General features: G+C 34.6%; 2 protein-coding genes across 2 annotated transcripts; both read right to left on the reverse strand.

The window, feature by feature from the left end:
- Positions 1–5,344: 5,344 nt before the first annotated feature.
- Positions 5,345–8,507, reverse strand: LOC111496311. Its single transcript, XM_023146719.1, has 4 exons — positions 8,153–8,507; positions 7,484–7,586; positions 6,277–6,438; positions 5,345–5,811 (listed from the first exon to the last, which is right to left on the reverse strand). Exons 1-4 carry the CDS (start codon positions 8,437–8,439, stop codon positions 5,650–5,652), a joined length of 714 nt encoding a protein of 237 aa, XP_023002487.1. The 5' UTR covers positions 8,440–8,507; the 3' UTR covers positions 5,345–5,649.
- A 2,316-nt stretch (positions 8,508–10,823) lies between these two features.
- LOC111496273 (prostaglandin E synthase 2-like) lies at positions 10,824–13,163 on the reverse strand. The gene is made up of 6 exons (XM_023146662.1): positions 12,763–13,163; positions 12,408–12,542; positions 12,140–12,218; positions 11,846–11,940; positions 11,297–11,464; positions 10,824–11,193 (listed from the first exon to the last, which is right to left on the reverse strand). The coding sequence occupies exons 1-6, from the start codon at positions 13,097–13,099 to the stop codon at positions 11,033–11,035; spliced, it is 975 nt and encodes a 324-aa protein (XP_023002430.1). The 5' UTR covers positions 13,100–13,163; the 3' UTR covers positions 10,824–11,032.
- Between the last annotated feature and the right edge of the window lie 96 nt (positions 13,164–13,259).

The raw sequence follows: 13,259 nt of genomic DNA on the forward strand, positions 1-13,259 counted from the left end.
AAAAAAAAAAAAAAAAAAAAAAAAAAAAAAAAAAAAAAAAAAAATTAAAATTTTTTTACGGATGGAACCAGTTAATATTTTGTTTTAAAAATACTCTTTAACATTCAAAATTAAAAAAAAAACGTTCAAAAATACTTTATCATCTACACAAGACAAATGGAATAATTAATTCTTTTTCGGCTATCTTATTCCCCGATCGAAGAAAGAAGGGAAGCAAAGCCGAAAGCGAAACCCTTTTCCTCTATTTATTACCTTCCCTTATTTATTGAGGTAATTTGCAAGTCAAGACGAAACTCAAGATTCATTCTCCTTTTCCTTCTTTCACGGTAAACTAAGACTTAACAAGAAGAAATTCATTAGCTTAGCTATTTCGCTGCTTGCTTCAACCCTCTCTCTATCTGTCTTGTGGCTTCGCTCCTTCCCTCCCCTTCACTCACAGCTATTCCCTGACCTTCTTTCACTGTAAAGGATTGAATGAAAGAGTTTCCGAACTGTGAGCTCAATCACTATTACTTCTTTCACTCGGTGGTAAAGCAGCTAATCTAATTCATGTACTCTCCCTGAACCTCTCTCTATTTTTTTTTAATTTAAATGTATTTTTGAAATTCTTAATTATTTTTTTAAAAATTAAGAGTATTTTTTTTAAAGTAATTTTTATCTAGGAATACATACATATATATATATATATATATATATATATATATATTGTATGCCTAATTTATTTAATATAATTCCCACGTTGTGTTAGCTCTTACAGCCTAACTCACATGGCCTCAAAAGAGATGTGAATATATGAAACTCTACCCCACAATTTATTTATTTATTTTTATTTATTTATAAGGATTTTCATTTTTTAAAATCAAATTTTAATTATTTTTTTATAAATATTATAATTATTTTTTTAATAAAAATTTTCCCTTCATATAACATGTTTTATGGACAATCCCACATGATTTTAAATTATTGGATTTGATTCAATATGAACTCTATTTTAAATTATTATATCTCAATTATATATTTTTTTTACCTCTCAAAAACTTAATTGAATAAAAAAAATTAAATAAACAAAAGTTGTACTTTCTATGATATTATTTATTTTAGTGTTGAGTATCTCACTAAATTTAAATAAAATAAAATAAAAAACCTAAAAAAAAAACCAATAATATTAGTTTTGGATGAAACAATTAATTTAAAAAATACTCTTAAAATTTTTTTAAAAAATTTTAAAAAATACTCTCAGAGATAATTTATGAGATGTTGATAGACGATTTTCTCTCAGAGATAATATATAAATAATGGTGTTAATATTATCTTAAAATTTTCATGAATATTTTTTTAAATATAGTAATAAAATATTAATATTTACCATCTAAATTAATAGTAATAATATTTTTTGTCTTTTTTTATAAAAATTATATGTATGTTTAGCATAAAAATCAAGGGAAAAATAGAAGAAAAAAAAAGGGAAATTAATTAAGTTAATTAATGAAGATTAGCATGTGAGGATATGATAAGCCAAGATCCAAACAGGACAATAAGCAAAGGGACAAAACATTTTTAAAGAGAAATTACTCATATATGAACAACATATCATATGCTCTCTTTTGTGGATTTTTAGGTTTATTATAACCTAAATCGATAAAAATACCCGTTTAAATTTTAACTTTGTTTAAAAAATATTTTTAAATTTTCAAAAATTTCAATAATACACTTCAGTTTGAAACTAATGGATGATATTTTTGTGTTTGGTTGATACCACTTGTCACAATCGCACTTTTAATCATATTCTTATAATAGTAGATGCTATCGCACATACAATCATACTCAATTCGATGGAATTGTTTGATCTTAAAGGAGATCTTCTATAATTTCGCACGTGAGAGTTATTTCTTGGTTTCATCTAGTCATTAAACAACGCTTGTAAAGAGTTTTATTGAAACCAAGAAATATAAGCCTGCCTACCATCCACACCAGAATAAATGAAATTTTCCGAAAAAAACGTGCTAGTGGAGGAAGACCTCTGAAGGATAAGAGACATAGGGCTAAAGAGAGAGCTAGCAACAAATGAGTTAAGTCAATTCGTTTTTGTGTCGTTTACGGCCAGACAACGTATGCATGAACCTTTAACCCCAATTCAAAAAAAAAGTTTTAGAAAACGGGATAGAGAGATCTCGAAAGAGAGCTTAAAAGCAAGATTGAAACTAGTATTATATAGCATGAAAAAAAAAAAAAAAAAACAACAATATCCGCTTAAAAATTAAGATAGAAATTTATATGTATTTGACTTTTTATTTATTTATTTATGTATGGTGTACCTGATAATTTTTATTTTATTTGTTATTATTATATTTTTTTTTTTTATATCTTATACACCGCCAAAATAAATATTTAATTTATCTCAATCTAATCCCATAATTTTATATAAATAAATAAAAAAACAAAAAAAAAAAACCATTTTTTTCTCTATAAATTTTATATTGCAAGTAGTAGAAATTCCACAAGAATTTTTTAAAGGAAAAAAATCTGAAAAAGAAACAGATTAAAATAATAATATTTTTAAGATATAAATATAAAATTGAAATAATAAAAAAGTTCAACCACCAAAATACAATTTCAAAGCAAAATTATATAAATAATGAATATAATAAATAAAAAAAAAGGTTAAATGTGTAATTTAAGCAAGAAATTTAAGATGGGAATCATGAAGAAAGGGGAGAAAATGATTGAAACAGTATCATGCACATGGCAAAGGAATAATACAAGAGTTATTATCACTTTTTAATTATTTATTTAATTAATTAATTTTTTAAGTCTTTGGTAGTTAACATGGTTTGCTAATTAATGAGATACATTGCTTGTAATAACAGTTATTAAGGGCAAAATATGTGCACATGGATTCGTCCTCCAAATGGATTTAAAAATAAAATTGGTCATTAATTTCGGAGTTTGACTTTTTTTAGTTGGAGTATATATAATAAGTATATAAACAAGTAGATGGGTGGGAAAACTAGTTTGACTTTACGGATCGTACATGTTAGGACAATTAATTCTAATTTGATACAGTGAGTACGTTGTGAGTTGGTTGATTTAAGTGCAAGCCAACGAGCTCGACACTCGAGGTAGACTGAAAGGCTGAAAAGACTCAAATTGACGAAAAAGGTAAAACACGTTTACCAAGTGTTAGATTCAAGTCATGGAACATGTGGAGTAGGAGTTAAATATTACTTCTTTGTGTAAAGGTTGATCGAGTCGATCTTATAGTCCTATGAAATTGATTTAGAACCTCGAACCTAACTGGTAGAACGGAATAATATTAGTATTGGAGGAAGTTGGGCAGAGTACCACTTGTGCGAGAGCTTTTTTGTGAACGGAATAATAAGTCATATTCTAATGAGCTCATCAAATCTTATGGTACAACATGGATCAATGGCACAATTTTGAGGAAGGCAAGGAAAGTGAAAGGGACTATCGCCTCTCGGATGAAGATGTCTCAGTGGTGTATATGGACAAGCTCCCTCTCTTGCCTAAAAGAGGTAAAACGAACGCTCACCAAGAGGTCATCGTCACTATGAAGGCTAAAAAGCCTCGAAAGATGTTGACTCGAAAGATGTTGACTCGAAAGATGTTGACTCGAAATTGCAGCTCCACTGGCAAGATAGTCACCCTCTAATCCTAGATGACTTAGTTCATAGCTTACATGGAGGTCGGCTCATGCCATGACCTATCAATAGGCTAGTTAAGGCAGGTCTTCCATCGCTCGTGACCCTTGCAAAAGGAAGGAGAAGACCTTTTGCGAGATTTTTCTTTTTCTTTTTTATTTTAACTAAAAAGACCTCGAATCAAGCCCAAATTACATTTTCATCGTAAAGATCTTTGTCGCCAAAATGTGACTAAACTAGTATCATCGACACCCTTGATTGCAAAAATGAGTAGACTCTAGAGCTCTTTACCATTGTTCGTTATCTAAGAATTTCTCGTGACCTTCATATCTCTATAATCATACAAGATTCTCATTTCAACCCGAAACTAGCTTTAGTTTTACTTTTTGAATTCTTCCTTCTAATCGAAATAAGATGATATGTGAATTTCCAACCTCATGGAATATATATGATGTCCTTCATCTCTAGGCATGTGCCATGTTTTGTTTTGTTCTTCAACCAAATTTATTTCCTTTATCTATATTATAAATATGAGATGTGGGATCCTTTATTTGGTTCTTCATTCACAGCTAAAAATATATTTAGCTTATGAGAATTCAATGAAATAGGAAGAAAGAAAGATAGGGTTGTATCTCAACGTTCCTGTTTTACATCTTTCGAGACCGATTCTCCCTAGTTTGGGGTAATAACATTTCGACATTCACATGAAACCGACAAACTAACCGAAGCCGAAGTAAGCTAATGGGTTTGCAATGTCTCAGCCTGTTTTGGTCTTTCATAGACCAACACAGACCATAGCATCGCGTCCACATGCTTAAGAAGCTCAACTCAGCCACACTACGCCTATCCCAAGCTCCATTCAACCTCCCTCATCCAACATATAGTAGCACACAGTTCCCTCTATTTTTCTAAACAGTTCATCCAAAGATTTGAACACAGGAGTTTGGAGACCTCAAGTGTAACGACCCGCTAGCAGATATTGTCCTCTTTGGGCCTTCCCTTTCTGGCTTCCCCTCAAAGCTTTAAAACGTATCTGCTAGGATAAGGTTTCCACACCCTTATAAGTGGTGTTTTTGTTCTCCTCCCCAACCAATGTGGGACATCACAATCCACCCCTTCGGGACCCAGCGTCCTCGCTGGCACTCCTTCCTTTCTCCAATCGATGTGGAACCGCCACCAAATCCACCTCCTTTAGGACTCAGCATCCTTACTGGCACATCGCCTCATGTCTACTCCTTTTGGGGAACAGCGAGAAGGCTAGCACATCGTCCGGTGTCTAGCTCTAATATTATCCTCTTTGGACTCTCTTTCGGGCCCCTCAAGACTTTAAAACGCGTCTGTTAGGGGAAGGTTTCCATACCCTTATAAAGGATGTTTTTGTTCCAATGTGGGACATCACATCAAGAGTTTTTCTATTTAAGTTCATCCAAAGATTTGAACGAAAGAGGTCTGGTAGTTATTACTCAAAGTCCTTGAGTCTTAGCCAATGGAGTTGCCCCTTGGGCGCTATCTCTCATCTCACTCTCATCAAATTGAAAGATAAAACCAAAAGAACTAACCGGAGGATCAGTTCGGTCGGCTCAGTTTTGCACGAAAGCTTTAAGTTCGCTCGATTTTGATTTCTTGAGATATTCAAGGTCTGTACAATGAGATGGAGAGTGAAAGAAGAAGAAAGAGCAGCTGGGTGAATAAAAAAGCCCCATATGAAATAACTATGACAGTGAGATGTATTTTTTCCTTGCGAACAGGGAAGTTCATTGAAAAGCAACAACACAACACATGCAGTGAATATTTCACAAGGAAGAGTCATTTATTGCATAACCAATCTAGAATGGCTTACCTTCTTCCGGGAGAATGGGTTATCACCTAAATGAAAAGTGCGTATACCTTCCAAGATTAGAGGTTTTCCATCTGCAAACCATATAGATATATATATAGTAATTAAAGATGTGTGGCCACGAAGATGAAGTGTTTTTGTAGACCGAATGATTTATAGCGAGAGATGCTGAGACCATGATCTCTTCTTTTTCTTGATCAAAGGATCGATCAACTTTCTCCATCCAGTATAATTTAGGGGAGACCCTTGATCAGGAGCTAGGAATCCATTTATAAAGAAAAAAGGTGTTCCATAGACTCCTCTTGAGGTGCTAAACTGCAAGATGAAAGAGAGTTCAAAATGAATGACGCATGCAGCAAGGAAAACAAAGCTGGAGTGGGAAATTGTAAGACCCCACATCGATTGGAGAGGGGAATGAGTATTAGCGAAGACGCTGGACCCTAAGAGAGGTGGATTGTGAGATCCCACATCAGTTGGAGAGAGGAACGAAGCATTCTTTATAAGGGTGTGGAAACTTTTCCCCAGCTGATGCGTTTTAAAATTTTGAGGGGAACTCCATAAGGGAAAACCCAAATAGAACAATATCTCCTAGTGGTGCAGACACGTTTTAAAACGGAAGCCCAAAAGGGAAAGCCTAAAGAAAACAATATCTACTCACGGTGGATTTGAGCCGTTATAGAAATGAACAAACCTAAATCTATTGCATTTTACATGTCTTTTATAACATAACTATATATATCTTTACAATAACCCAAAAGTTGAAGCGCGATACCATCATACCTTAAAAGAAACACGCGTCAAAAGATCCGTGTCCCTGTCATTGAAGCCAGCTACTAGAGCGTTTTTGTAGGACTCCCCCAGTACTTTCACTCCAAACTTCACAATGTTATCCACAACAGAAGCCCTTGACAGATAACGAGTTTCGGCATTGTAAAACTGCTTCTGTTAATTAGAAATGCAATCATTTAGTCTTTATGAAAGTCTTGACTGTATAAAATACTAAGTTGTCTAGTCATTTTGAGGTTCATGAGTTCAGTTTTACATTTATCATTCAGAAAACTTTCATTACTAATAATACAAATAAATATGTCCAATTTTAAAGAAAACATGTTTGAGGGAGTTGATTTCAAAACTATTCTTCCTATAAAAGGATCACACTGTATTACAAGTCTTGAAAATTTTGAAAATTAAAACTCAAAAACAATCCACCAAACAAGCCTATGTTCTACTGAGATTTTAAAATGGAACCCAGAAAAAATATATACATAGACAGTTTGAAGGAAAGGACCATTTACTTGCTAATTTAAAAAAATATAGGCTCTAATTCCTTAGTTCACTGTTGGATGATGAAAGTCCGACATCGGCTAATTTAGGGAATGATCATGGGTTTATAAACAAAGAATACTTTCTCCATTGGTTTGAGGCCTTTTGGGGAAGCCCAAAGCAAAGTCATGAGAGCTTATGCTCAAAGTGGACAATATCATACCATCGTGAAAAGTCGTGTTCATCTAACATGGTATCAGAGCCGTGCCCTAAACTTAGTTATGCCAATAAATTGGTAAGTCCTCAAATATCGAACAAAGGACTCCAAAAGAAAAGGAGTCAAGCCTCCTCGAAGGTAGTAAAAAATGACCAAGGCTCCAAAGGAGTCGAGACTCAATTAAGGGGAGGCACACTTTGTTCGAGGGGAGGTGTTAGATGATGAAGGTCTCACATCGGCTAATCGGCTAATTTAGGGAATGATCATGGGTTTATAAACAAAGAATACTCTCCCCATTGGTTTGAGGCCTTTTGGGGAAGCCCAAAGCAAAGCCATGAAAGCTTATGTTCAAAGTGGACAATATCATACCATTGTGGACAGTCGTGTTCATCTAACATTAACAACTAGAAAACAACTAAGAAATTGATCGGAAAAGAAAGCATGAGCTTTAAAGAAAGAACTAGGAGAGAAGTGAGCAATGATTCCTGAATTGAACAAAACAATAACCTGTTGCCCGAAGAATGCTTCCAACAATGTGAATGTAGCAGAGGGATTCACCAAGTCTACAATATGTAAAGCGCGAGATGCAGCATATGCATTGTCATGATAACTGCAATCCAAGAAAAAATAAACTATCAGAAATTTACCGCCCGTGAATCCACTACAAAAGAAGATATTGAGATCAAAGTAATCTTAAACATAGTAACTCATTAAACGTTCTTAGAGCCAATACTATAGTCAATAGATTAATTCACAAAACAGTATAAAACCAGCCTCGTTCAAATTTGCAAAACTTGTACTGAATCAATCGTCAACATGCATAATCAGAATCACGTTAGGGAAAATTTCTTTAATTATTTACAATTGCAATTGAATCGCTAACTGGCTTGGCTACCCCACTCCTATGAAAAATTTAGACAATTTCATTCTCTTCAAACAAAAATCTCAATACAAACCATCAAATTTTAGTAAAGTGACAAAGTAAAGAAGCAACAGTGAAGTTCGTAACTACTTCCGACTGAATCAACCCTCGGAACACAAAACGAAAACAAAATCTACTACGATCATCCATTTTCCAATTTTATATACACGAACAAAAATTTCTCAGCAACAAAACAGAGCAATCAACGAAAATCATCCACAGAAACGCATAACAGAGCGATCGATTATACTCACGGTAGAGGAAGCAGGTGAATGACGAGACGAACACGAGAACCGTAATAATCGAGAGCTTTTTTCAGAGGCGGCCAAGAATCACGGCTGTCGGGGCAAACCGGATCGTAAAACGCTTCGATACGGATGGTATTCAAGTCCCCCGAGTGATTTCCGTACACGAATCCGTCGAATTTTGCAGGTGGGAGACTCTGAGCATGAGCATTCAGATGAAAGAAGAAGAAGAAGAAGAAGAAGAAAGAAACTGCAATTGATTGAAGCGTTGAGCAACTGGATTTTGGTTTCTCCATTTTGTTCTTACGACGGAGCTTCGTTTATCCCGGAAGAGAGCTGCTGCTTTTGGCAGCAAAGTTACTGCTGGTCTCTATATATATCATAGACGAATTGGGAAAGTTTATTATTATTATTATTATTACTATTTTAGAGCGAATATTTACATGAATTATATTTTAAATTATAGAAAAATTTAGAGTAATATACCAATTTTGGTCAACAATTAAATTAATATCGCACATAAATTTTTATACTTTACATTTATTATATTAAAAAATATTTTATATGATCAAAAATCTTGGAGCCTTACCATCATTTTATTTTTTTTTCCTTAATTTAATTGAATGGAATTATATATGATATTTATATTGATTTTTTTTAATACTCGAGAATAAACCTATATTAAATATAAAAAATAGAGACTTTCAACTTTTAAAGTTAAGGTATCCTACCTGTTAAATTTGAAGGAATAATTGACGAATAGTTTTACATATAGCTACTTGATTTCGACCTCGAAGAAAAGTTGACCATCAACCTCAAAAGGCAAGAAAGAAAATGGAAAATGGAGTGGCAATGGTATTTCTAATGTTCCCGAGTGAACTGTGACCATATATATCTTATCATATATTTTAAATCTTATTGATTTATGATGTGCTCGAGTGGACTTAGTCCATATACTCCATTTATTGATGGGCGAACGAATGAGATTTGATTGTCAGTCTGCTTTAGAAGGCAAAAGTCAAGTCTTGTCTGAAAAAAGTAGGGTTCTCGAGAAACTCTTAGATTTCTTTCCGCTTCTGTACAAACCCGGAAGAAAATTTAGTAGTAATTTAATCCCTTTTCATATTATAGTAATGAAATGGGTTCACTATTTTATTCAAATAGGGTTCAAGTCTTAAAGTGGCTGCCTTAGATTTCTTCTTAAGAGAATGTAAACCAGCTTTCCATAATAACTATCAAGGAGACAGTTTAAAGGGCAATTTAAAGTGATTAAAAGAAAGATTCTTAGGTTACAAAGTCAAGTTACGTTCAAAATATAAACAAACAACAATGATAATATGAATGTAAACTGTGCCACAAGAAAGATAGATGTTTTTCAATAATAATCTTAGTCTTTTCGGAGATATGAGAAGATATAAATGTAACGATCGAACTTTTTCCTTAAAAAATTAGACTGTTATTACATTGTATGTCATAACTGAATCAAGTAAAAAGATATCTAAAAACGTCTTATCTTTAAAATTGTCACGGACTTAAATAAGCATAAACTTCGAAAACATAGTTGACACAAGGGTTATCATTCTCCTAAGGAGAAGTTGGTGCTACTAGTTGTTCATGAACAAGTATAATATTAATGTAACGACTCAAGCTCACTACTAGCAGATAACGTCCTCTTTGGGCTTTCCCTTTCTGGATTCTCCTCGAAGTTTTTAAAACGCATCTACTAGGGAGAGGTTTCCACACCCTTATAAAGAATGCTTCATTCTCCTCCCCAACCGATGTGGGATCTCACAATCCACCCCCTTCGGGGCCCAACGTCCTTGCTGCCACACCGCCTCTTGTCCACCCCCTTCGAGACTCAACCCCCTCGCCGGCACATCACCCAATGTCTAGCTCTGATACCATTTTTAAAATCTTGAGGAGCAACCCGAAAGAGAAAGCCTAAAGAGGACAATATCTGCTAGCGGTGGGCTTAGGCCGTCACAATTAATGTGTCCTATCTACAAAGAACTACAAATCCTTCCTCCATCTCTTCATTACTTGCCCATTTCCCAATCATTTTGGAAGTCTATTCTCATGTCTTTTAAACGGCACCTAGCACAGCCAGAAGACATGATCACATTACTTGGAAGTAGTCCTCATTGGTCACCCTACTTGGAAGTAGTCCTCATTGGTCACCCTTTAAACAAGGAAAAGGAAGTCTAACGGAATTGTTTTATCAAAGCCTTTCTTTGGCTTATATGGTTGGAATCCACCATTTTCATGGTTTTTGTAATCATTCACTATATATTTGGTCTCTTATTGTGAGATCTCATATCGGTTGAGGAGGAGAACGAAACATTCTTTATAAGAGACCTCTAATGTATTTTAAAAAACTTTGAGGGAAAACCCGGAAGGAAAACCCCAAAGAGAACAATATCGGCTAGCAGTGGGCTTGGGCGGTTACACTCTTGATCCAAATTTTCCTCTCTCTAACTCCTACAACCTCACATCTCTTATTGTCCATTGGAAGTAATCTTATTGTAATTCCTTCAGCAAATAGTTTGCCTTCTTTTGTAATTTCATGTTATGAATGAAATGCAGGAATCCATGTTTCTCATAAAAATAAAAAGTAAATCCTTTTAGAATGTACCTATGTTCTGTCAACACTTTGATGGCATTTAGGCTGTTCACAATACAGTTAAGTAGAACAAGGAATCACCACATTAAATACAAATATAGAAGCAATCATCTAAAAGGATGAGAAATTCGCGATTCGCTACATGGATCTAGCAGATTATTCTCACAGACAATCTTTTAGGATCTGATGTTAAAAGAAGTTCAGATATTTATCAATAAACTGGCAGGCTATTGAGTAATCAAAAACAAAAACTTTAAATTGTACTAACTTCAAGAGACGATCCTTGCAGACTCTCCCACAGCATCCTCCATTCTAGAATACCATTCGCCAACTCTTGTATTCTCTACCATATCTATTCCAGATTGAAGGTGTCGGATTGGTCTCAAGACGCCAAAGACGGCAAGATCAGCTAAATTAGGATTTGGTCCACCTATCGAGAGACAAATTCGTCGTAAAATTGAACTATTTTTCTCAAATACCTTTAGCTTAAACCTAAAAAACCGAACAGAATCGTGAATGAAGTTTAAGCATACCAAGAAACTGACGGTCTTTCAGTGCTTCCACCCATGTTTCTGCAGCTCCATATAAGGCTTTTCGTTCATCAACGATGTTATGTTTTTCTTTCAATTTCTTGGAAACAAAATACATGGCTGTAGCCCCACCATACTTAGCTATTATCCTTTGAGTGAAACTAAAATTTCCTGCACCATATTAAAGTTATACAGACAAGTCAGGAGCTCATGAATATATGTGATTGCTTCAACAACAAGAACAACAAAAACAACAAAAAACAAACAAAAAAACATGTTGAGGATGTTTTCTTATGAATATAATAATTGTAAAAAGGTAATCCAAATTATAAAGTGAATATTCAAAACTTGGCTTGGACTTTGAAAACATTTGAAAAAAGTAAAAAGGAAATAAACCCACAAGTGATGATACGTTTAACAGCTTAACGTTTCAAAACCAAAAATCAAATTGTTATCAAACAGGGCCCTAGAAACCGTCTCCAGCTCATATATAATTCAAAAAACTAAGGGGGAAAAAAAAAGAACGGCTCATAAATTGACTTACTATCATACCATGTGTAGTTATGTAGTTGAAAGACTCGAGAGCCTCCTTGTAATTTCTGTAAATGTTTGGGGATAAAACGTGCACCAGGTGATTGTCCACCCATCTACATAATATATGCTCATCAATCAGTTACATATGATACACAAAAATGTCGAAAGACAAATTAGTCAGTCAAATTCTTTGGCAATGAAGACGCTGGTTTCCCTTAAAGTCTCAATTGGTTCCATATAATAGCTGCTTGTACGCAAGTATAGAGCCTCGAGATGTAAAAAAAAAAAAAAAAAAAAAAAAAAAAGGTATACCCAAGCCACTTCCTCTCCTCCTCTGAGTCCGAGGTAGAATTCTCTGGATGAATTCTTTTGTACAACTTATCAATTATATCTGTACAAGAACAAGCAAGACAGGCCCCGATCATCAACATCTACTCTAATTGAAGACATATATATATATATATATATATATATATATATATATATATATATATATATATGTATGTATGTATGTATGTATGTATGTATGTATGTATGTATGTATTCTCCATTTTCCAAGTAATTACAGATTTGACTGAACCTGTAGAATCCACCATTTGAACACCATCAACCATCAGAATTGGAACCTTCTTGTATTCAGACCACTTAATCTCCTTTTTGAATATGGGATTCACCTCCACAACTTTATAAGGAACATTGTAGTAATCCAAGAATGCTGGAGAAAAGGAAAATCAACAGAAATTTTAAGGACCTAGAAGGGAAAAATGGCATAGAATTGCAACTTCACGACAAGAATTCTAGCTTCAGCTCATAGGTAACAGTAATATATGGCCTATTGTCCAGTCCTTAATCCACCTTCTCTATTTTCCTTGTCAAGATCAAGTTAACAAAAACTTCATATTCTGAGAATTCCTCTAAGAGATTATGCTAATTACCTTTAACTTTGTTGCAGAATGGGCAAGCCTCGTATTGATAGAGAACCACATCCTTGGGTGCGAACGACAAACGAGGTAGGTCATTAACCACATCATGAACCGAAGATGAAGAGGCCACAGAGAAGCACCGACCATTCCCTGCAACATTCCGAACAAAAGAAGGACAATACAAGCCAAATGGGTTCTTTCCTTGCGAGAAACACCGAATATCAGATCCAATGGACGTTCTGTGAACCGCCGATGGATGGAGTAGCCGCCGATCAGCGGTGACAGTGGCGGTGTTGGCCTCACCGCTTACAATCCGGCTGAGTACGCGAACTCCATTAATCCTCCTCATGGCGACCGAGATTTCTCTGGAAGTTGAACTCTTTTGCAAGGTTTTACAAGGGTTTGGGGGAAGAGAAATTAGTATGATTTCAGCCGTCGATGTAAGGAGAGTGTAGAGGATTACGGTAGCCCGGGAAGCAGTAGATCACAACCCCCCCCCCCCCCCCCCC

The sequence above is a fragment of the Cucurbita maxima genome, unplaced genomic scaffold (assembly GCF_002738345.1).
Source record: "Cucurbita maxima cultivar Rimu unplaced genomic scaffold, Cmax_1.0 Cma_Scf00022, whole genome shotgun sequence".
NCBI lineage: Eukaryota > Viridiplantae > Streptophyta > Magnoliopsida > Cucurbitales > Cucurbitaceae > Cucurbita > Cucurbita maxima.

What these genes read in the sequence shown, in the direction of transcription:
- LOC111496273 (XM_023146662.1), bottom strand. Translation starts at nt 13,099, where the DNA reads ATGAGGAGGATTAATGGAGTTCGCGTACTCAGCCGGATTGTAAGCGGT. An exon ending in ATTCTGCAACAAAGTTAAAG is followed by an intron (nt 12,543 to 12,762) that starts GTAATTAGCATA and finishes CCTTTTCTCCAG; the next exon opens with CATTCTTGGATTACTACAAT. An exon ending in GAAAGACCGTCAGTTTCTTG is followed by an intron (nt 11,194 to 11,296) that starts GTATGCTTAAAC and finishes GTCTCTCGATAG; the next exon opens with GTGGACCAAATCCTAATTTA.
- LOC111496311 (XM_023146719.1), bottom strand. Translation starts at nt 8,439, where the DNA reads ATGGAGAAACCAAAATCCAGTTGCTCAACGCTTCAATCAATTGCAGTT. An exon ending in ATTCACCTGCTTCCTCTACC is followed by an intron (nt 7,587 to 8,152) that starts GTGAGTATAATC and finishes CTTGGATTGCAG; the next exon opens with TTATCATGACAATGCATATG. An exon ending in TGACGCGTGTTTCTTTTAAG is followed by an intron (nt 5,812 to 6,276) that starts GTATGATGGTAT and finishes TTCATCTTGCAG; the next exon opens with TTTAGCACCTCAAGAGGAGT.